At 38.3% G+C, this 24,779-nt stretch overlaps 2 protein-coding genes and 1 non-coding gene across 3 annotated transcripts in view; all 3 read left to right on the forward strand.

Annotated features, from left to right (window-relative positions):
• LOC139734977 (norrin-like) overlaps positions 1-10,106 on the forward strand; it is a 29,740-nt gene extending 19,634 nt beyond the window's left edge. Inside the window, exons 2-3 of the mRNA XM_071645754.1 lie at positions 8,802-9,039; positions 9,545-10,106. Coding sequence (XP_071501855.1) covers positions 8,802-9,038 — 237 coding nt within the window. The 3' untranslated portion in view covers position 9,039; positions 9,545-10,106. The remainder of the gene's footprint in view (positions 1-8,801; positions 9,040-9,544) is intronic.
• Positions 10,107-18,898: 8,792 nt separating this feature from the next.
• LOC139734978 (parkin coregulated gene protein-like) lies at positions 18,899-20,941 on the forward strand. Its single transcript, XM_071645755.1, has 3 exons — positions 18,899-19,236; positions 19,976-20,173; positions 20,657-20,941. Exons 1-3 carry the CDS (start codon positions 19,021-19,023, stop codon positions 20,939-20,941), a joined length of 699 nt encoding a protein of 232 aa, XP_071501856.1. The 5' UTR covers positions 18,899-19,020.
• Positions 20,942-21,412: 471 nt separating this feature from the next.
• Positions 21,413-21,536, forward strand: LOC139735011 (U4 spliceosomal RNA). The gene has a single exon (XR_011711192.1). It is a non-coding gene; the product is annotated as a U4 spliceosomal RNA (small nuclear RNA).
• The last annotated feature ends 3,243 nt before the right edge of the window (positions 21,537-24,779 follow it).

Raw genomic sequence — 24,779 nt, forward strand, 5'->3', positions numbered from 1 at the left:
CTGGCCCGATATCCAGCCGGGCTAATGGTTACACGCCACGACAGGTGGACCGGACAAAACACGCATGATGGGAAGTGAGGTGGAGGGAATTGTGTGCATGGTGGTGGTGGTGATGTTGTTGAGGTGTGTGTGTGTGGGGGGGGGGGGGGGGGGAGGGGGTGATAGGGGTATGCGGGACTCTGCATGTTTTTGACAAGCCCATACCCCACTCCTCTTATATCAGAAGCGTAGGAAATCCTTTTCATCATTATATCATGGTAATTTAAGATTTCAGTGTATCCATAGTATACCTGAAAGAGGCAGAGCATATAATAGACCAGAAACAGGATATCGTTCACCTTTGAAATCCATTCAATATGATGACACGATTATACAAAGGTTAACTCAACTATAGTTTAGTATCATACCAAAGAAAATTGGTCATATAGGTGCAAGATCAAACAGTAAGTTATTACGAAGTTCAACGTTCTCCTTATCCCGGACTCTCATTATATACAGGTGAACCTCCCTCCCGGGGGGGGGGGGGGGGGGGGGGGGATTTTCGTTCAGTTCCCTTCTGTTCCCAGTTCACGTTGTCCTTTCAAATTGTTTAACAGTTGAATTTCGAATTGATCAAAGCATCACCTTGTATTATGTTACTGCTGACTTATCCGCACACCAGAGATACAATACTCACAACCGTTTTCACAAAACAGTAATATCGGTTGTAATTACAAGATTTATGCAAATTAAATAATTAACCCCGCAGATGATTCTGTCATCGCCTCAGAGGTTTCTCATTGACCTACAAACAGATCTTTACTGAATTGAGTCTGCAAATAACTATAAATGATGCAGAATTGAATTATATTCTTCACATTAGAATATTCTTAAATCATACCTACTTGCCAGCGATAATTTTGTTTCTGAAAGGGAGGGGTCGCAAGTTCTTTAAGTTATCGAAAAAAATGATTGTCATTTCATCACAAGAAGAGTTTGATCCGTGATCATCGCAAAACGGACTAAGCGCCCTTTTTAAACATTTCAAAATGATTCCGTCATCAGATAGAGCAATATAAAACCTCTCCAATGATACCTCACTTGTTACATAACACGGAATACTCTTCAAGTTATGATCTAGAATAGCCCATATATTAATTATTTTCTTGTCATATTGCTTTGTTGATATTTTTAACATTGCAGATTTAATCGCAAATATTATCTCAAGTTAACATGAATGGAGTTAAGTCGTTTTGCGGTCATAACCCTGCTTGGAGAGTTGTGTCGGCGATGACATCATCATATTATGCACGATATGTAATTTGCATATTGCGACATATGTCCCCGTTCAGTGAACCCACGCACAGATGTAAAGACGTTAAAATCCCATGACTTATTTCATGTCACACTTTTTAATCAAATGAAATTGTATTATTCTCTAGGCGTCATTAGCTGCTCTTGTATGCAGTGAAGTCGAAATTGCCATTGAGGAATCGATTGAGTTTGGTTTATTTATTTGGCTTACTTATTTTGGCTTGTTTATCTTATTCACAGAAGATAACACACTTGCTCTCAGCCTACAGTTGTTTTTCAGCAAGTCTGGATTTCAGTGTACGAAATGCATGCGTGTATGTTTGGATAGTCACAGCAAGTCGCAGGTCAGCACAAGAATGGCGCGTTCATTAGTATGAATTCAATTCAATTCAGTTGTTTATAAGTTCCCTCCAACAAAAGGCATATGCAAATACAAAATATTATACATCCAATATATCATATTCCCAGACATGTAATCACACATCGATGACCGCTTTCACACAGAGATTCGAGAGATGAAGATGATGATGATGATGATGATGATGATAATGATGGCGACAGCCATACGATGGAGACGACGATGATGATGATGTATTGATAATGGTAAGTCAGTCATCCTCACGTAAGTCGAATCCAAAGGAAACGGGAAATTGAATGTTTATATCTATATCGTGTAAATTTTGTCTTCGACTTGTTAGCCAGACTTTCGTCTTGCGATAGGTCGACTTAGGTGAGGATGACCGTATTTCGAAAGGGATGTATAAACTTTATCCCAAAGAAAGCAGAGTCGAAATAGGTATTTAGGCATGCAGAACGGAAAACGTGAAAAGCTTTTAAGTTACATGCTTACTCCGTCTCCTACAATAAGGGAAAGCGTGCAGCGTGTAATGCAAAAATATTGCGTCATGAACTCGTTAACCTCGTGGATGAAACTTCGTGAATTTACCCCCGAGGTTGTGTTGGCGTAGGAAATAACAACTAAAAACTGCATGGAAACAAAACCAGTCGTGGCTTCCTGCGGACCGAGTTAAGTGACAATGTTGACAACAGGGAATTACTGTATTCTCTTTTTCCACCTCCCAGATCGACAATGACAATTCTATGATTTATCACGAAAAATTATTGTCTTTCTCTTCCGTTCAAAGGCCGTACAGACAATAGTCTCGCCGCAAAACTATCCCGCTGCCCGAACTTGCGCTAGCACCCGCTGCGATCACGCTTTACGAATTCGCGTCTATACATTCCGATGATGGTAACCACTTTCTATTAGCCTCTGTCAACCAGTGGTTTCAATCATATCCTGAGAATAATGTACTAACGATGCTGGTGATGACAAGTTTATGGCACGCACATAATTTACATCAAGTCTCGAAGCCTCCATGAGACTGCGAGCCACTGATACGATCTTCTTCACTGTTTTGGCAGGCTGGAATTAGCGACAGAATTTCTTTCCTGTACATGCTTTATGTAGCCGTAACGAAATAGTAATCGACACACAACTTTTCTAGTCATTGTAATGACGGCCTTCCTGATTACCATAGTTTACTAGTGTGTGTATATAGATGTGTGGAGGTATGTGTAAGTGCGTGTATGATGTGTGTAGGTATGTGTAAGTATGTGTACCGGTTCCATGGTCTCTTTCTGTCTGTCTGTCTATGTTGGTGTGTTTACCTAAAATGAATAAAATTGTTGCGTGAAATGAGGGACATACAACGCACAAAAAGTGACAAGTTTGATGTGTGACAGTCATCGTGACACTCTATCATGTTGTTTACACTGCATAGACGTCTCTAAAAGTGAATTTGTAATTGGAGACGCTTCAAGGGGAGATGGGGAAGAATAAGCAAATTTGATTATAAACATTCAATGTGAGGAAAAAAAAAGAACGCCTATTTGTCAAAATGTCAGTTCGCTAAATTGAAGATGAATGATGGGAGGACGTGTTGTCTGGTGTCTTTGAATGTCATCAACAGGTGGCGCTCTGCCTTAAATTTGTTTCTTCAGATGGGTAAGCGTTGTTAGTCACCGCTTCTTTACAACGGTCGAAAGGAGAAAAAAGGGGATTTAGTCGAACTGTGATCGTTGTCAATTTAAAGAGTAAATCTTTGGAACGACATTACCGTGGTTTCGGTTTGATATAGTTCAAGCACACAAAGGTACTTAACTTGTTTGCTGTTGTTTGTGTTCCAGTCTTAGTATCTCCCTCTCCCTCTTTCACTCTCTCCCGACAAAATAATAACTGAGTGAACTTTGCGACCGGGCAGGATAGCTGCAATGCGTCAGTGTCGCCCGTCACTTTGAATCACGCCCCCTACTGTTTGATATCCTCCAGGCATTGTTGAGCCTTGGCGTTGCGAGTTGTTGAATATGTCGCTCCAATGGCTTTGACTGTGCTAATGATTTCATATTTTTCTCGTTCTCTTTCTGTTTTTCATTTCCCTCACGACGAGGGTAACCGAGCCTTAGTTTGATGAATCAGTGTTTGATTTGCAACCTTGTGTTTATCATCGTTTCCCTTCCGGATTAATTCCCAAAGACTAATCTACTGCCGAATTGCAATTTATTTTCGCATTCCATCACGAAAGTTTAACAACAAAGTGGCAAGCTAAGAGAAAGGGGAACTCGGAGCAGTTAGGAAAAAAAAATATAAAGCAAATCAAATATCATAGATGCTGGCTGAAAACACAATCGGAAATTACTTGGGTTTATGCCAAGGGGGAAACATCGTTGGAGTTGTATCGCCACCCCTGAGTAAACTGTTTTCAAACACTTTCAGTTCAGAGACGAAACGCCTGGACCAATGGTACGGATATCGATCGCCACCATAGTAGACAGTCCCGCGGGAATCAATATGCTAATGGCCAGAATAAAATTTAAAAAAACTCTTCACTTTCATTTCTTGTCATTCATACTAGGCCTATAACCCTTGTTTGTCGGTACACATTAAAGCTAAAGAGGAATTAAATGGATCATATTCCGAGAAGAGGCTTATAAGAAGGGTTCTGTTGATAGAAAAATAAAGTGATTAAAAAATAAACTGTAAACACCCCCACCCACACACAAACATATAACAAGAATAATTATGTTTAAGGCAATCAATGTAATGAAAGAGAAATATACATTAAACCGATCTTTACCGGAGAACATTATTGTTTTCAGAAGAATATAGTCAAACTAAAGAGACATTTTGTTTCGTGGCTGAACTGAATCACAGTTACATTTGTTTCAATGATTGTAGTTTGTAGATGAAGAGAAAGTGTATGCAAAAGAGGGCTGAGCTGTACCTTTAAATCATTTTAGTGCACGCATCACAAAATGGCGGAACACATGGGGCGTCTGTGTGCCCAAGGTAATGAGGTGACCGCCAGAAATCAATTTACAAGGAATGCCACCAATGTTCCGCCTTTTTGCCCTTTTTCCTCATTTTGTGTGTTTGCATTTTATTCATTTTCTTCTCTCTTTTTTTTTGCCATTGTTTCATTTCTTTTTATTTTCGTTCTTGGTGTATAGACGGAAGACATAAGAGGCGGATGAACTCCCAGCGCTTGAGATGTGTATGCACTTTCGACTCCAAACATTTTGTCCATCTCCGATGACGGAGAAAGCACGTACCCTCATTATGTGCTTATGTAGCTGGTGCGAAACTGTATACTCCCGCTTCCAAATTTGATCAAGTCATCAACTAAGCCGATGTATCCTCACACTGGGGTTCAATTAGCTGTGTAGAATCTAATCTCGCCCCGGACGACTGCAAGAAATCCAGACTATTCTAAGTTTGTCATCAAACGAAGATGAATACAGTGGTCTAGACAGTTTGAAGGAGGATGGGGGGGGGGGGGGACTGAACAAAATAGGCCTACAGGTCGTCGCCTATTGGAATAATTTGTTGTTGGATTTTGAGTCGAGTTTGACAGTGATGATTTACTAAGACGCAAACCACTGAAATCGTTTCATGGTGATCCAGTACTCGGATGGAAAACACGCGGTGTATTTTTTTCTTTCGCTGCTTCTTGTTAACTTCCACATTTTAACTGCGCCTGGGATTCGCGCCAAGTCAAATCCACTTGTTGGCCATTGTTCTTGACGAGCAACAGACGCATCGACGTCTGGACTGTTGTTAAAATGTCTGAGGTGACACTTTGCAGCCAATATTATTTTATTGCATAATTATGTCCACATCTATCTTTGGGATGGCTTTGGATATGTGTATCTGTTTATCCCGGTGAAAATAATTTTGATTGACTTTTCAATGCGTGTATGCAAACGTCACCAGTTAGTTTTCCTTCATTTATTTGAAATGTTTGGGGCTTTTTTCGCTTACTCGGCAAAAATTCCTTAGAATCTAATTCTCCTTCTACTGCCGAGTTCTGTGTTCAACCATACACCTCCCTGGTTCAACTTGGTAGTATCTCTCGAATATCTCTTGAATATTTCCATTCTGAATTTTATGTGTCACGTTTCCACCAGCTAACTCCATTCCGTCCTCTCTAAGGCCATTTTGTTTTTGTTTTTGCGTTCGTTTTCGTCAGGTTTTTCATAAGTTCTTCACGACGATCTAGGGAAAATTGAATGGGCACATGTTTCTCGATACGAAGATGTAAACACAGCTTATAAAGTTTTTCATGATATGTTTGAGAAAATATGTGATAAGCATGCACCTACAATAGAATATAATGTATTCCAGAAAAAGAACAGCCCTAAGAAACCTTGGATCTCATCAGCGATTCTTAAATCCATCAAGAAGAAGCACACTTTATACAAAAACTACAGGTCTTCAAATTTTAGTGACGAATACGGAAACAAGTATAAAAGGTATATCGAAACACTTTGGTAACATTTATAAGAAATGCAAAGAGATTGTATTATTGCAATTCTTTTAATCGTAACAAAAGTGACATGACAAAGACCTGGAAAATCATTAATGAGTTAATTGGTAGAAAGGGTAAGAATAAACATTTGGATATAGAGGAGTTAACTATCAATCAAGGTGGAATTGATAAAGTTGTATCTTCTGAAAATGAAATAGCCGAAGAACTCAATAACTACTTTGTCACTGTTGGGTCAAATTTGGCAGAACGAATACCAAATGGGCTTCCTAATAGTTGTTTTCAAGATTATTTGGGTGCCAGAAATACAAAGTCTTTGGCTTGGAAACCTATAAGAGAAGAAGAAATTATGGATATTGTATGTGCTCTTGATGCTACAAAGTCTCATGGTTATGATAATTTGTCAATAAGATTGATCAAAGACGCAGCACCATATATTGTTTAGCCATTGACTTATATCTTTAATTTGTCATTAGAAATGGGCCAATTCCCAGATGCACTTAAGATAGCAAAAGTGACGCCTTTGTACAAGAAAGGGTCGAAAGATGACCCAGGTAATTACAGACCTATTTCACTTCTGCCAGTAATTGCAAAAGTTTTTGAGAAATTAGTCAATGGTCGTCTAATGGACTTTTTAGAGTCTACTAAAATTTTGTACAGACACCAGTATGGATTTCGTCTGAAATACAGTACAAAATTATCATTAATTGATTTGGTTAATACATTATTACACTCAAATGATAAAGGTGAAATAACACTTGGTATATTCATAGATTTCAAAAAGGCGTTTGACACAATCAATCATCGCATCCTTTCAGAGAAATTAGAGTATTATGGCATAAGAGGCATTGTGTTGCAGTGGTTCCAAAATTACCTCTCATTACCGATCGCAGGTATTGTGCTACAAGGATGAAATATCCAGAAGTAGAACGATTACATGTGGAGTACCACAAGGATCAGTGTTGGGACCCACACTGTTTCTATTATACATCAATGATTTACCTAGCTCATCTAACTATTTTCAGTTCAGACTATTCGCTGACGATTCAAACATTTTTCATACGTTTCCCAAAGGTACAAAAGAAATTGATATGAATGACGTGAATGGAAAATTGAAGGAGGTACAAAAATGGTGTATTGTGAATAAATTAACTATTAACTTAAAGAAAACAAATTATATGATTATTAAAGGACCAAGACGACCAATTGCAATTTAAGGTGTGTTAACACTAACAGTCTCTGAAACGGTTATAGAAAGAGTACATGTAGCATCTTTTGTAAGAATTCAAATTGATAAGACCTTGATGTGGAAGGGTCAGATTCAATGTATCAAGAAATGCATTAGGCGCAAAATTGGCTTACTTTTTAAGATATTATGTTCCAAGACATGTTCTCATGCTTTTATATAAATTCTTTATACAATCACATATTCTTTATGGAATTGAAGTGTGGGGAAGTACCTACAGAAGCCACTTGAATTGTATAGTTTTAGCAAAAAAAAAAAAAAAAATGGCCGTGAGAGCAATTACATTTCCCCCCTTAAGAACAAGTTCTAGGCCATTATTCACCATTCTGACCTGCATAAGCTTGCAGTGTCAACCTTTGTATATGATCTACACAAAGGACATTTACCACATTCTTTAACGCAATACTATGAGCCAATGAATCATGCATACAGGACTAGAGGCAAAGATCATTCCATGCTTAGAATCCCGAAATGTAAAACGACACATGGTACATTTTCAATATCTTTTGTCGGGTCAAAGTTCTGGAATAGTTTGCCCCAAAATATTCAAGAGGAAAGAACAAGATCTTCATTTCGAAGAAATCTAAAAAAATCACTTGTTAGATAAAGTTTAGGAGTTTAGGAGTTTAGGATGAAAAGAATATTTAAATGTTTAGCTTAATGTACTTTTGTAACTTTACTTTTGTAACTTTACTTACTTTTTTTGTAACTTTAAAGTTACTTTAGAAGGGTAGACCTTGCAATAAGCATCTTAAATGTAGCTATAACGGGAGAACCCCTCTCGACTAACACTTGTGCTGACTTTTGGTTCCCCCTTTAACAACATTATCTTCTACTTTCTGTTCTGTTTTTGTGCAGAACCTTTGTCTATGCATATATGTCTATATATTAGCTGAAAGTACCTTGTATATTATTGTATTCTCATAAAAGATTTTCGTGTTATTGTATCTTATCCTATATAATTTCATGTTATCGTGTTATCATATTCACATGTATATGTGTACAAATATTATGTTGTTAATAAACTCAACTCAACTCAATAATCACTAGCAATGCCACTGATATCAAATAATTGTCATGCTGATGACAGTAGTACTGCTTAGTAAAGAGAATAACGAGAATACAAATTAGCTAATTGTAATGATGTCGATTATAAAGATGATATTAAAGATGATGATGATGATGATGCATGGGGATAATTAGAAAATTTCATTTCAAGTTACCTCAACTATCATTACCAATGCGTCTGTTTGCATCAATGTTATGGTTATCATTCTTATCATGACATAATTTATGAATAATGACTGAACTTAAGTTTTCTTTACATCACCTCTTCATATATTTCTTCCTTTCCCTTCCTTTCATGATACCCTCCCATCATCTCCCTCCCATCACCCCCTCCCCCTCTCTCTGCCCCCCCCCCCCCCCCATTTTAGATCGTACTGATGTCTCGCTGTTCCGGTCAGTGCGAGGCCTCTTCGTCGACCGACCCCGTGGTCAGCTTCAAGAGCCACCTCCGGAACCCCTTCAGGTACCGCTGCCAGAGCTGCCAGGACCACGTCTCCATCATGAAGGCCGTTCTCCTCCGTTGCCAGGGCAACGAGAGGCTGTACGCGACCTACCGCTACATCCTATCGTGTGAATGCTCAAAGTGCAAAGGAAGGAGCAGATAAGGTTAACTATCCGTTGTGAAATTAAAAATATGTGCGCCTCAAGTAGAAATTTTTGTTTGTTTTTCTTTGCACTCGAAGGAACTAATAATATTACGATTTTGTTGCGTTTATCAATGATTTTTGTTTGTTTGTTTGTTTGTTTGTTTGTTTGTCAGCACGGATCACTTAAAGTACAGTTATTGGCTGAAGCTGGTTCGCGCTGAAATGAAATAAACTGAAACTGATAATTCTAAGATCGTATATTATAGAGATTTCTCTCTATAAAATAATACTCTGTTTCGTTAATACGAGCTATATTATCAAAAGAAATGTGTCGAAATACCGCTGTTGATCTTGTCTCTTGTATATGATCGATATCTTGTTCTTATCTTTGAATAATCTCACGAAGTCGTTCGTCATGATAATTATGATGAACGAAAAAGCTCGACTCTGTAGGTAAATTATTATTCTAAAATGTGACAGTATACATTTAACATCATCCACTCTTCTTGTCCGTGTTCTTACAGGAACTTGAAATCTGCTTACAAGGACAATATTTGAAAGAAACATCCGCTAGCTTTTATTTTTCCGGCAAACCATGGCTGTGGGAAGTACATCAATACGTCCAGTTGCCAATGATAGTAAGCCGTGGTGTGGAGGACAAGGCTCTGGCCTCTTAAACAGGGAATTCACAGTTCAAATCCTTCTGCTCGACGCGCGCATGTACAATAGCAATAGATAAGTGAAAGCGACAGCACATGCGGGGTCTCTTGAAGAGCGGTGATAACACGGGGGAACGATGACTGGATCTGTTATACAGCTATGATGATTTATATCATAATTCTGATTATGTCAAGTGAAGCACGGCTCATTGATAGCTGCAACATACGACGAAAACAAGGTTTGGAGCTGAAAGGAGAAAGCAGGATCAGGGAATAAAGAGCACTTTCTGGATGTGAATGGATGGAGAGCATCTTCTTGAGCTGACAGATTATCGTTTGATCACCATGGCGACCACGTGACATCTGGACATTGGAGCCTTGGACTCAAACATAGTGCAACGATTGAAAGTCGCTCAAAATGGACCGATCCAATGATATACGGATAGCAGTGAGCGCTTCGCTGGAACTGACATACGTGCTGTCTGCTTTGTGTGTGTTTATTTAATTATTAATGTTTTAACTGCGATGATGTACTGTGATTTGAACTATGTTTTAAAATGTCTATCAATCGCTGTACATGTTAATGGTATGATCTATCTAACTTGCAATGGTGCGATCTCTGCTGTACAAGTGAGCGAGTAAGTTGAATTTCATAATCCTACATTAAATATCTTGCTGAGGAGGAATCATTTGTTCTCTCCCTTCTTCTTCTATCTTGCCTGTAAAGAGAAGAGTTTAAACTAAATCGATGTTGCATACTATGTTAGCTCATCAATACGTGTATACCAATGGAAATGTTTGCGTCATCCTTCAGTCATAATGCACTTGTCATCCGTCTTGCATGTACTCTTTTGAGCAGCAATGATGCAAGTTCATTGGTCCGCTTGTGGAATTTCCACCAAAGAATTCCTGCACTGGTTGTTGTTAGCCCTAATTTGCATGCTCACACGCAAAGGAATGCCGAGACAATGTATTTGCGTCAGTGCTGCAGTTAGGCCAGACGTGATGACTTTCCTTCCGCATCAAAAATCTAATGTCTAGTCGTTGCGTACATGGTAGTATTTCTGTTGTTATAGTTTGCCGTTTCTTTGTTTGTTTGTTTGTTTTTTAAATGAGTGACTGACACTTATTTTGTTGATGCGACGGTCAGCCACTTTTAAGGAAGCAACTACTGATTTCTAAAGAGATTACTGTAATGTATTTGAGACGATTTGAGAGTGTCGGAAAACATCTGTGCTCGACCAACGTAGATGGGGCTCGTCCATCAATGTCGCTGGATACAGAATGGCGGTTTTCGAGTCCGAGATGGGTGTCGTTTGAGTCATCATTTTCGCGCACGAACCCTGATTGAAAATGACCCTTTAAAAGGCTCTCACGCTTTAATGTTGGCATGGACTTACATTACATAACACTGTGTTACAATACAATATATGCTTCTACGGCATGGACAGACAGCGTCGTGAGAGAAGAGAGTTTGTGGATTGCCGCTTGGTCTAATATCAGATGGTCTACTTCCCAGTTCGTCTAACACCACTACGGCTACACCTACATTTGGTCTCCTATCAATTTTGTCTAATGCCCGTTTGGTCCAATCCTCACTTGGTATAATGCTCGGTTTGGCTAATTATCGTTTCGTGTAATGACCAGATAGTATAGCTGCAATTCGTCTACTTGTTTTTAATTCAATTCAATTCAATAGTTTATTTCTTTCCATCATCAAAAAAAAAAAAAGAAAAAAAGAAAAAGAAAACGAAAAAGGGAACATGATCCAAAGTGGTACAATTTTTCAGTTTGTCTTTCATTCGTCTGATAAAGGCATTTTTTCCAAATACAATCTAAAGTATATGCACGATATAAAGTATATGTTTCTCCCCCCCCCCCCATTTCGTCTACTATTTAGGCCTACGTACATAGGTATTAGACGGAATGGGCGTAGCCCATGTGAAAGTTGACCAACTGATGATGAGGCCAAGTGACAAATGGACTAAGTGGTCATTAGACGAACTGGTCGTAGACAAAACAGGATTAGACCTTGTGGGTTAAAAACTGAGACTGAACGGCTATTAGAAGAATTGGGAGTAGACCTAGACAAGTAATAGATCACACATTTTTATTCATACATAATTGCCATTTTACGCTTATCCGCAGTGGGAATACAGCTGAAAAGAGAACTCCAGTAGTGGTTTCATTGTTATCTGTATAGGGTATTCTGGCCTACCCAATCACGTGGAATAGGCAAGAAGAGAGTGTAGGAAATGGGCTGGTTAACTAATCTATTCAAACCTATGACTACTTTTCTCCGAGGACTTACAACAAGCTATTTCATCCCCTGCATATAATCGATGCATTTTAAGTACTGCACTCTTATTGGACTCCTACTGCACTTTTATCATTTTATATTTCATGTGCATTGATAGTCGGGCAAACCTCCAGCAAGGATTCTCATGGTTGTCTGGAAAAGACTTTGTCACAGGTATGCCTACAATATTAAATGGATGGTAGGTCTATTTACTCGCACCTTGTACTATAAGCACCGTCTGCCTGCACTGCACGGGACACTCACTGGTCCCCTCGACGCTATACATTCAGAGTGATGGATCCTGTCTAGTACCGAAGTAGAAGAAGTAGACTGATACGATTTCGCAAGTTCTTTGTAATTCTGTCCCACTGTACACCCTCCGCCTCTTAGCGTATCTACAGTGACCAGGATGTATAGTGTATGTAATAAAGGATCAGCCTTTTAATCCCTATAATGCAACAGAGAACCAAGTTGATCAATGATCCATTATAAAGGAGCAATCAAGGAGCAAAGGAGCAATCACTTATTACAGGGAAATCGCTGGAAAGTGCTAATTACGTCACTCTCGGTTGAAATGGGATGGTGAGAATAGAGCGCCCTGTCAGTCAATCACGTGCATGCTACCAACCGTTCTTGTCATGTCAAGCAATGTATAATAGAGGTTGATGCCTCAATTTCAAGGGACTGTACAGTACTGGTTGAGGTGGGGATTCATGTTTTGAACATTCCTAAGTGAGATAATGAAAAGCCTCTTATAAAATATGAAAGAGCATGTAATTTAAAGAAGGATTCAACGCTTATTTGATGAAAATTGGTTTTCAAATGGCTGAGATATCAAAAAAAGCGCTAATAATAAAAGGCGACATGCCACAACTTTATTAGGATATCTTTGTTTCACCTTGTTTTTGGATATCTCAGCCATTTCAAAACCGAATTTCTCTCTGACATCTCATAGAGTGGTTTCTGAATATCTCGCAAAACGTTAGAAGCTAAATCCTCACCTCGACCAGAACTGTACACACCCTTTAAGATCGGAAGCTTAAAAATTTAATGATCCCACTGTATCCTTTGTGTTAGCCTTACAGTTTGATCAGTATAAAATCAATGCCAAGGTTGCACGAGATTCTTATCTCACGATCTCTCGTGATACATGTACCAAGAGATAAGAGGTGTCCCGTAAAGAGGTGCAATGTTTGAGGACACCACCATTAACAACATCATCACGTCGCAGACGTAAAGTTCAAGTGAATGTTAAGTAGCAGTATATCATTGCTATCCTGGCTAACCATATTTAATTTTTGTTTTATTTACATATTTTACTGAAATAATATTTATTCAGGGTTGCTTGATCAGCATGAGCTGTTCTTACTCAAGGTCCTTATATGACAAACAAGTGATCAGTCTTAACAAAATCCATCATCGGCAAAAAAAAAAAAAAAAATCAGCTGCAGGACAACAACAACAACGAAACAAAAATCAAGCAGACAGAATTATCTGCAAAATAGTTATCATAATCTTACAATATTTTGCACTTCTTTCAATACCGTGAATGGTAGCCTACTAATGCGCTGAATGACGAGCATAATAGCTGCAGGTTCACAACAGAGATGGTACGACGAAGTTACAAAGTTGCATATACAAAATTTCTCCAACGATTATATCTCCGAAAAGTAGATAGAATATATCCGTCTGACTCAAATAGATCTTCTCGGCAAGAAAGAAAAACAAAACAAAGCAAACAAAAGGCGGTCAAAACGTGGTCTTGTCGTTAGATGTTGTATAATTGGGCACGAACGATATCATTTAATAAATGTCAATATGAAAATGTTTCAGTACTCATCCGAGTTTGTGTGTATGGCAGCATATCAAAATGTTTACATCAGCTCCAGACATTCTTCTGTTAACCGAATTCCGAAGCTGTTTTGATATGATTTTGTTTATAGAATGTGACCATGAGAAGGTGTGATATTTTGCAGGGGCGGATCCAGGGAGGACCGCAACGGGCGCACGCCCCCCCCCCCCTTCATTTTTTTGCTGAAACAAAAGAAATAAAAAGAAAAAAATGGGGGGAGGGGTGCGCGCGCCCCCTTTAATTTTGTAAATGCGCCCCCTCTTTACGGAATTCCTGGATCCGCCCCTGTTTTTGTAACTTTTTAAGGCCCGTGAATCACCCTAGTATATCGTGAATGATTATGTATGAATCTCTGTGCTCATTTGCCAATAAAGAAGATTGTGGCGGTATGTTGTACATGGTAATTTATGTGAAAGGTATATAGGGCATACTTCCATTTCACTGTCGTATATGTTCATACAATGGACTATTCACGAGGCGATGAAACATGTCTTTTTGCAAGTGTTTACAGTGTACTGAGTGTAGTTAACTTTTATTGCAGTGTAAAGCAACACTTCTATCGTTATTGATAGACAACACTTAGCAGTCTGCTTCTCGTGATGTTAACGATATTCATCACACGTAATTGTTCGCATGAATTTTCTGTAAAGGCGGAAATTTAATACGTGCCATTCTAACTCTTCTGTTCTAACCCAACAAGTCCTTTTGATAATCTACAATTGGACATTACCAACAAATCATCATCACTTTTTTTTAACTGGTAACTCTCAATTGACTGCATATACACTTGAATGAGATTTGGAACTGGTTTTATCTATAAAATCTGCATAAGGTCGAAGGAATGAAAAACATTAAAATTAGCCAATCGTCGGACGAGAAAGAAGCACGGACAGCGATCTTCTTCATTTTGTGTTGCCAATTTGATCTTTTATAAACTTAAACGGCAATGGAGCATTTGAAAACTGTGCAATCAGAACAGGTAAAACAACAACAATAAAGGAACAGCATTTTTATTGCTCCGTACCTTATGAAACTGTAAAGATCTGAATAAAAGAAACACTGATAATGATAAACGAGTTATAAAGTATATTTGTCTGCTACCTATTTTAATATACTGTATAACGTTATGCGACGTATCTGTTTTGATAAACAGTGGGTGTAAATGTATAGTATTAGACCTATTGTTAAAGAGGCATTCCCTCTGAAACTCGTTCTGGTAACTGCCTCTGACCCCCCCCCCCCGCCCCCCCCCCCCCCCCCCCCCCCCCGCTTTCGGTATAACCCTGTTCACTAATATTGAAGTATAAAGTTTGAGTTGGAGTTCAGACTGCATTAAATGTATACTGTACATAAGCATAATTACATGTATGTGAGATAGAGCTGTCATGGACAATAACAATAAGAAGTACAACTGATGATGTTTAATGTTCCGTTCTGATCAGTATCAACATTGTGAAGTTCAAATGCTGAATAAATCATGATTGTGACTGTCTATACTGATCGCGCGCGCGTGTGTGTGTGTGTGTGTGTGTGTGTGTGTGTGTGTGTGTGGTGAGGTAGAGTGGGTGTGTCTGTGTTTTGATGTAAAAGTTCAGGTGAGATATTTAAATCTTGGAAACACTGAGGCAACAATCAATAAAAGATCAACCCCCAAAAACAACAACAACAACAACGACGACCACAACAACAACAACGACAACAACAACCTCGGAATGACGAACTTTCGTAATACTAGTTGGGGCGCACCGGGCGCCCGTCGCCCCTTATTTAAAATAAAAGAAATAAAAAGAAACAAAATCAAAGGGGCGGGGGTAGGCCCCCCCTTTATTTCTTTTTATTTTGAGCCCCCTCCCCCCCCCCCTTCTGGAATTCCTGGGATCCGCCCCTGATATTTCAATTTTGGATTAACGAACATCTGTAAAATTATCGGCATGAGGAATTTTTGTGTTTTGGAATAACGATCATTCGGAATAATGAATCACATTGACGAACTTCGGAACGAACATCATCCGAGTAAGAGTACCCATGAGATGTCAGTAACAAGACGAAGCAGAGGGAAAGAAAGAAAGATAGACAAAGAGAGAGGAAGAGAGAAAGAGAGAGAGAGGGGAAGGGAGATTATGCAGGAAGAAGAGGTGATAACATCTTTTAGGTAAAACGGACGAAGCTATAAATTAGTGCATGTATAGGACTAAATAACTTTGAACGGATTATCCCATTTCCCTCAAGCTTCGCTGATGTGTTCTGTATGTATTCTGCATCCCCTCGATTCACATACAGCGTTGTGTTATGTTTTGGGGTTTCATTCTCCTTTAAAGGGGAAATTCAGTCCAAATACAAGTTAGTCTGGATGATAAAAGGAGTAAAATCTTACAAGTTCAGAAATTTGACTGAAATCGGATGAAAAATAAGGAAGTTATGGCATTTTGAAGTTTTGCTAATTTCTGCAAAACAGTTCTTGTACAGTGGATATAGATGTGCAAGTGAGTGAGCTAACCATGTCATATCCTCACAATTTTCCATTGATCGTGTCCAAAACACTGACGAAAATTCATTGTTTCTGTCACTGAAGTCTGAAACATGATGTTATTCCTGGTTGAATAACTTCAGAATAGTGCCGATATTATGTACAAGGATTTTAGCATCGGGCATAATTGCGTTTGAATGAAAAACTTCCAATTCAAAATTTTATGTACATTGAAACTATATGGCATGTTGTGAGGGGATGACATGTTCACTTTGCCATTTGCATATTCATATTGACTGTTCAAGAACTGTATCCTGAAAAATCAGCGAAACTTCAAAATGTCATAACTTCCTTATTTTTCACCCGATTTCAATCAAAATTTTACTGTTGAACTCGTATTGTACTCTTTCTTATCAGACTACAATTTATATTTGGACTGGATTTCCCCTTTAAGTAATATTGCCAGTATAAATACGCCTACTATTACGGTATTTCTTGAGAAGTCATTTACGTGAGGGCCACTATAAACAGTATAGACCCAGTCCAGTGTCATGGAGCACCTCCGATCCCGCGTAAACCCTGTTGCTGGACCACGTCTACCCCCCCCCCCCCCAAAAAAAAAAAAAACAACAACAACAACAACAGCAACGAAAAAAAAAACACCGTGTCCTATACACGCACGCATACGGTCAGCATTTTGTCGTACACAATACCGTGAAACAACAACAAAAACAACATTTCAGTGTCCTTTAAGAAACCATAACATGGTGTACACTACTGAAGTATACTCTGTATCGTATCAGTTTACATTGTTATTATACGCACTCAACCAAAGAGAGAGAGAGAGAGAGAGAGAGAAAAATCGATACTCGGTGCGAAGACTTACCAAGGAACTGCTCAGTCAAGGCTCGAAGCCAAATAGAAAGAAACGGATGAAGAAAGTTTTAATGACAACGTATATAAGTGTCATCTATTTTTTTTTGTTATGAAGAGCAATCTCATGTAAACTTTTACTTTCCAATACAAAATCTGCATACAATAATAATGATAATAACAATGATAATAATGATGATAATAATCACAATAATAATAGGTCTAATAATAATAGTAATGATAATAATAATAATAATAATAATTATTATTATTATTATTATAATGATAAAATAACAATAATAATAATGATAATAAAATAACAATAATAATTATAATTACATATATGTACACACATGTATATATTAGTTCAAATGCATTTCCCTTGTCATCAGAGATGTTATGAAGATAGGCCTACATGTCTGCATGCTTTTACACAAGGTTTTATCCTTGCGGTATTATGGAGGGTAATTAAAAATCTTTGTCCTAGATTTTATGGTTTCGTTGTGCTTGGTAAAAAATGGTTTGATACAAGGCATAATCATAAATTGAGCCAATATCTCGACCTATCCGTATCTATCTATCTACCTAGTACCTATCTATCTATATATCTATCAATCTGTCTATCTCTATCTATCTATCTATCTATCTATCTATCTATCTATCTATCTATCATATATCCAGATCTATCTACATATCTATCTACGCTGTATATGTACCAGATTGATACTGTAATTAGCTTTCGCTGTGGATTTTGATATGTGAACTCTAGCTGATGCCACTTTACCTAAATGTTTACATTATTTTGTCTTTCTCTCTTCTCTTCTTTGTTTTCCTTAGATGTTGTTTTACAATGAAGATAAAATATTACGGCCATCAAGACAAAATAGAAGCTCTATCTTTCGCCATGTGAAGAATTTATTTATTTATTTATTTCTAATCTTTTCTATTGTTTTTATTCCCTTGGCAAACTGAAGTTGAAATATTGCTCTACTTATAGCAAGGGCGTTTAGTGACAGGTTACCCCGCGGATATGGCAAAGACTAGTGACGTCTGGCTTCAAGGAATCCCCTCCTCCGGAGAACCGTAAAAATCAAAATAAAGACTGTATGTTATAAAATCATGCGGACAGACTGAATTTCTGTCTGTTGATAACATAGAGATGAATGCATTTTCAAAGTTCATATTTATAAATTAAAAATGGTAGGCCTTAAGGAGCTACCCAGCACGTATTATGGCACATGGACACTCCCTGCTACTAGTACTCATCTCCCTGCTCCGACTCCACGGACTAGTAACTCCGCACCACTGCTCCGCACAGTGATGAGCCACATACCGCCTTTCTGCTGTTGTTTATATGTTCGTAATTGTTGTTCTCATTCACAAGTTTTAATCAAAATACATATCATTTTGAATCATAATTTACATAAAATATATTATTTAATATTAAAACATATTTTATTATTATCATATTATATAATTTACCAAATATTATGCATAAAAGCTTTTTCAAAAAATACCATGCAACGAACGAGGCGTTGTTACTAGGCAACATCCTCACTGTTTGCCTTCAACAATAACGACACAGTCGGTGCGAAACCATGATACCAGCTCGGTCTCTGCTTTGGTTACATTACACGCACAACGCCAATCCACGTAGTACAGGAGGCGAAGCATCGTAAAGCCACGTTCATTTGCACAGTGTGTACGTACGTAACATACACACAGGATCCGAAGTGAATAGACACTGAATCTAATCGAGTCACGCCAGATTGCAATCGTGTATCGTGTCAAATAGAAACAAAGAATAAACCTAAGTTTGGTCTTTTGCCTTGAAGAGGAACTCCACAATCATGCCCAAGCATCAAACTCAACAGAAAAAGCTGGAATCCGAAGGATTTTCGACAAAATCGAGGATGAAAAACTCGGTGGTTGTTGGTCCTCCCGCAGCCGGCGCATTCGTTGAACGACCACTCGCAAAGGCTACTGATTTCAGGAAATTTTACGAAAGAGGAGACTTCCCAATTGCTTTAGAACACGACACGAAAGGAAATAAGATTGCGTGGAAGGTAAGTGGATATTTAGTGTCATTTTAACTTAAGAAAAAAAGAGAGATAAAGAGTCTAGGTAGGATGTAGGAACATTTAGGGTCTATGGATGGCTGGCCGATGGATGACGGCAATTTGTAATTTGTAAATGTCAATACAACAGTTACACCAAATGTCACCAGTTTCAGACTCGAGCTCGTGCAGTCTACTAGTACTGTCTGGTGGTAGTGTCTAGTCTGGCTTGCAAGACAGGTGAAGAGTAAAGCAGGCTAGTTTAGAAATCTATAACAATTCATCCCTGTACCAAAGCAAAGGTGCGTGGACCATGGGCCCATGTGTACAGCCAACACTACCGCAACGGGTGTAAACAAACACAGCCTCACAGCACAGGTGCAATTTTTTCATCACAATTTTCACGTCACATCCCACATATAACAATGAAGCTGTGTTGATAGATCTAGAATGCTTTTAATTTCTGATGTTGATTTGATAATTAGCCATCAGTCTCGTGATCATAATGACAGTGTGTGTAGATCAATTCAGAAATATATTGTAATCTAACGTTAGTCTCTCAATTTATCATTCTATGTATTTCTATTTCTATCATCAAGCTTTACTATCATGGATGCTATTACTGTTAGGTCCAGAAAATAGTGTTTTGTACACTGTACATCTTGAATCCAACAGTAGAATACTGGAGCTGGACGATGCCAACCCTAATAATGGTATTTAATGTTTTTTTGCTTCTTTGCATTTGCAGGTTGAAATCGAAAAGCTAGACTACCACCACTATCTGCCAATGTTTTTTGATGGTCTCTGTGAGACGACACATCCATACGAGTTCTTTGCGAGGCAGGGTGTACACGACATGCTTGAACACGGAGGTGGCAAGATCCTCCACGTCATCCCACAGCTCATCATCCCGATCAAGAAGGCTCTGGCAATGAGGAATGCTAAGGTGAGTGCCCTCGCTGTGAGCACTTACAGATAGATACAGTGGGTCTGTTCATAGATTTGATGTTCTGTATTTCAAATTTGATTCCTTGTTGTGCCAGTCACTGAGAAGACATGACTTCACGAGGTGTTATGCTGAGTACAGTTGCACATTTTCTGCATGTGCGATGTATACAGTACACTGTACAACTGAAGAGACTGTACATACGTACTGTACATAATGTGGTTGCCAGTTTCTAAAGAGGATTTTTCCTACTTGTATGTTGTAACTCTTGATATGCATGGTGCTATTCAGTTTTCAGCCCCACATGTTTGTACTGCAAGACATTCTGTCTTCAAATATATGTCGGTGTGATATGTAAGTCATCAAAACGTGCACCAGAATATCTATATCAGTTGTGTGAAGGAATAAGTCCTTTCATGTTTTATACATATCATGAGCATGCCTAAATTTAATCCTTTTGGTTCTGTTGTTTGCGCAATGCAGGTCCTGTGCACAACGCTGAAGGTCATGCAGCATCTGGTCGTGTCTGGGGACCGGGTAGGGGAGGCGCTGGTGCCGTACTACCGACAGATTCTCCCCATCCTCAACATTTTCAAGTCCAAGAACCTGAACTCCGGAGACTGCATCGACTACGGGCAGCAGAGGCGAGAGAACATCGGCGACCTGATCCAGGAGACGTTGGAAGCCTTTGAGAGGAGGGGCGGTGATGATGCTTTCATCAACATCAAGTACATGGTGCCCACATATGAATCAGTGGTTCTCAATTGATAGTCTTCATGGACAGCTGTTATAACTGAATCAAAGAACTGTTGGAAATGAGCAGCAACTTACAAACTCTCATGTAAAATTGTGAATATATATATATTTATATAATTTCATCTTCCCCATTCCCTCTTTTCCCGTGTCCCCACATGTAAAATGTAATTTGACATCATTTACAGTACTTGGTACTTGTCACAATTATTTACGGCATGTATGGAAAATGGCACTTAATGGCTTTTGCGTTAGCATTCACAAAATAGAATGAAATGCTGGTGTATTGCTGCTTATTATAGATGGTGGCTTTGTATATAAATGAAGAAGGAGTTATAATGCTAGAGTGCCACAAATTATCAAATTTCAATGACAAATAAAGGTTTGTGATTGAATAATTTGTATTTTCTCATTGAGTATGTCTGGTGATACGTACATCAAATGCTTTGTTGAAAAAAACATTCTCTACTTGTATTTCTGTCCCCTCTCTCAGCGAAGAGACAGTATCGTAGCCACTTAGGTTTATCCGAGGTGCGATTATTGCTAGTTGCCCCGCTCTAATGTGCATCCTGTACTTCTGTGGCAATTTCTCAGATGGTTGGTGTAAACTGCACTCGGTATAAACGCTTAGTAAGGGTCAGTTTGTGCTAGTAGTGAGCAGCTTACAGTGTACATGTACATCGCACCAGTTACTAACCAGAGTTCTGCCGCTATAGGCTTTCAGCACAAATGTGTTGTTCAACTGGGCAGCGCCATGGAGTGGATGTCATCATTACAGAACAAAGCACAAAAAATATCTGAAGCACAAACATCTGTCTAGCAGAGCACAGAAAACATCCCCCTTGCCATTGCAAGTAAGTAAATTGGCTGAGTTCCTGCTTTTATTATGAGGCAATCTTGTTCCAAGTATGTAGCTTACCGGTACGTCCTCATTTATTTCCAACCATTGAAAATGAAGAAAAACGTCTGTGGGTCTCTTGTATTTTCCCCTAAGCAGGGGTCTGTGACAACAACAAACATATATAAACTGCTGTCTATTTTGTATTCACCAGCATTGACAGAAATTGTATTCTCTTTGCTGTCTTTAAGCATGCACAAAGTTTGAATGCTTCAATAGTGCGCTATCATCTTGGGTGCTTTCTTATAAAACTATATTTTGACCATGCTTTTTAAGTTTATTCCCATGGCTGAATCGGGTCAATGCATTGGTATGTAATGTGTGCAAAGCAGCCTTATACCGTAGTCTGGAGACATTCATTTCGAGACTGTCTGCCATTTTTGTGGTCTGTAGCTTTTGTCGCAAGGCTACCAGTTCTTGAAAGGGAAATCTAGCATTCTTGGCCAAATGGAAATTTGGGTATAAAATTGCTTTTTGCTTCTTTTTTTTCCCTTTTTTTTGGGGGGGGGGGGGGAGATGACTGCTGTATGTTGTTACTGTAATCTCCTCTCTCTACTACTATTCTAATTTGGTTTCAAACTTGAATGTTTAGTATACTTCTCTCTTTTTTTTTCCTTTTTTTGAGGGGGGAGGGATGGAAGGAGAGGTCATGTAGTGCTAGTTGATCATCCTTGAACTGAGACGTGCTGCTAATGTCTACCTAAGATGTTAATCAGTAAATAATCTGATGAAACAAGATTTTAGACTTGGAAATATGTTGTGTACATAGTTCATACTGGTAGCCATTGACATTTACTTAGTTACTTTTATGCCTCTACGCGGTCATTTTCCCCCAAGCTTAGATGGAGGGCTCCAAACAGGTTATCATTTTAGAGCTACAAGCCAACTCATTTCAGTTATGATGGAAGTGAGAAAGTTATTACGTGGAGGTCACTTCCATGGATTCTGTGTTGGATGGGCAATATTTCTTCTTTTTCTTTTTTTTTTCTGCTGTGGACGCAAGAAAGTAATGGTATCACCTTATACTGTATGTTCGTCTGTATCACATCAGATATTTTGAGCAATTTCATAGAATTTCACATAGAGATATGTATTCACAGAGTTATTGAACTGCACATTATCATCTCACACTTATGTACCCCACCACTTTCTGTGGTATGTGGTATGATCTTGTGTGATAACAGCATTCTTTCCATTCTGAACTGTGAATGACGTTGCTATGAGCCATGTACTTTGTGGGGTATGAGTGTGAAGAGCTGAGTACTTTTGATATGGTAATTGAGATAATGATTTTCATATGTCTCAGGATACATGTATATTCTTGTTTTGCCCTTATGTGCTGTTAAGTTGGTACAGTAGTGATGTAATATTAATCAGGAACATTCATTTCTTTTTAGATATATGTCAATAAGTGTATTGTTAACACATGAAAACTTGTAGTGTATGTGAAATCTGTTGTGAGTACAGTTTAATCTTTGTTGATTGCAGAACAGCTGTGTTTTTCCATTCACAAAGTGCTAAGGACAAAGAACAATTTATCTTATGCATATCGTCGCCTATGCAATGTTAACTGCTCAAACCAAATTACAGTCCGTCCACCATATTTTTGAAAGAGACAAAGCGATTGATTACAGAACAAAATGTGTGATACAAATGTATTTTGAGTAAACAATGTTATTTTTTGTTTGTCAATGTGATGAGATTGTAAAATATGGAATAGTGTTACATTTTCATGACACTATACAGTATCAAAACATTTACTTCCTATGTGCCTGAGATGAAACTGCATACTCATTTTGGATGATCATTAGCTGGTAGAGGTTGTCAGGAATTAACCAAAAAGGTTTTAATGCTATACAGACTGGATGGCATTAATTCTTAATTTTTATTTTTTTTTTGTTCTCAACTGATAAAATGTGAAACTGAGCTTGTGATGAGTTGTTGAGGAACAAAAATTCTGATTGATGAACTAGCAAAAAAGAAAAAAAAATACTTCGTACATAATTGGATTTAATGATTTGTGTTCTGTGTCAAAAAAGTATGCATATCTATGCAAGCCACTGTACAATCTACATGTATTTAGGACTACAGTATTGCATCTTACATTGAACTTCATTCTACATAGATGTGAGTGGAATGCTGTCTTTGGGTTAGGGAAGTAGTGTAAATGGCTCATACTTGAGATATTTGGAAGAAAATGCTTATTTCTCATGTTCTGGCAATTTATGTGGTGGTACTGTAATTGTATATGGATTGGCTTATGTACATAAAATTGAATCAAAGTCATGTATTTGTGTAACATGGTTTTGTTTTGTTTATGAATACAATAAAGATGTTAAAAAGTTAGCAGGTGACAATTTCTTTTGTGTCGATGTATTGTGTATTTTGCATGTTTGTTGATATGAAATATGCTGGGAATATTTATATATTTATATATTTCTTGTGCTAGTATAAAATGTGTGTGTACGCGCGCGCGCGCGCGCGTGTGTGTGTGCGTGCGTGTGTGTGCGTTTATTTAGGCCTACATGTACGTAGGGGAAGGTAGATGGCTGGGGGTCTCGAAGAAAAGTTTGTGTACGCGTGATGACCATAACATGAAGTAGAACAAATAGAACAAGTACTGTAGTTAAAATGAAGCATTGGCCTATAGCACATGGCATACGATAATAGGAAGGCAATACATATTGTGAAATGTAAGGAAGAAATCACTCTCTCCACGGGTCTATATTCGTTCTGCCCATGCATCTAACATTTCTGGACCATCCTAAAATCTTATCGATATTTAAACATACAAGTACCATAGGGCCTATATAGCCCACAGAAAGAGATCTGATAACAGTATACCCCTTCTATAGAAGCCTTCGTTCAACGAACAGCAAATTAAATGTTCCACAAGCAGGGCCTACAGTGGGTGGGTTGACATCTTTCGTTATACATACTGGACTTTAATTTGCT

This window comes from Diadema antillarum, unplaced genomic scaffold (genome assembly GCF_040938485.1).
Source record: "Diadema antillarum isolate AM-2024a unplaced genomic scaffold, OU_Dant_1.0 seq00000561_RagTag, whole genome shotgun sequence".
NCBI classification, from domain to species: Eukaryota; Metazoa; Echinodermata; class Echinoidea; order Diadematoida; family Diadematidae; genus Diadema; species Diadema antillarum.

Bases quoted from the DNA above. Each gene is read 5' to 3' on its own strand.
- LOC139734978 (XM_071645755.1), top strand. From the start codon at position 19,021: ATGCCCAAGCATCAAACTCAACAGAAAAAGCTGGAATCCGAAGGATTT. The intron at 19,237-19,975 runs GTAAGTGGATAT...TTGCATTTGCAG, and splicing joins GAAATAAGATTGCGTGGAAG to GTTGAAATCGAAAAGCTAGA. The intron at 20,174-20,656 runs GTGAGTGCCCTC...TGCGCAATGCAG, and splicing joins TGGCAATGAGGAATGCTAAG to GTCCTGTGCACAACGCTGAA.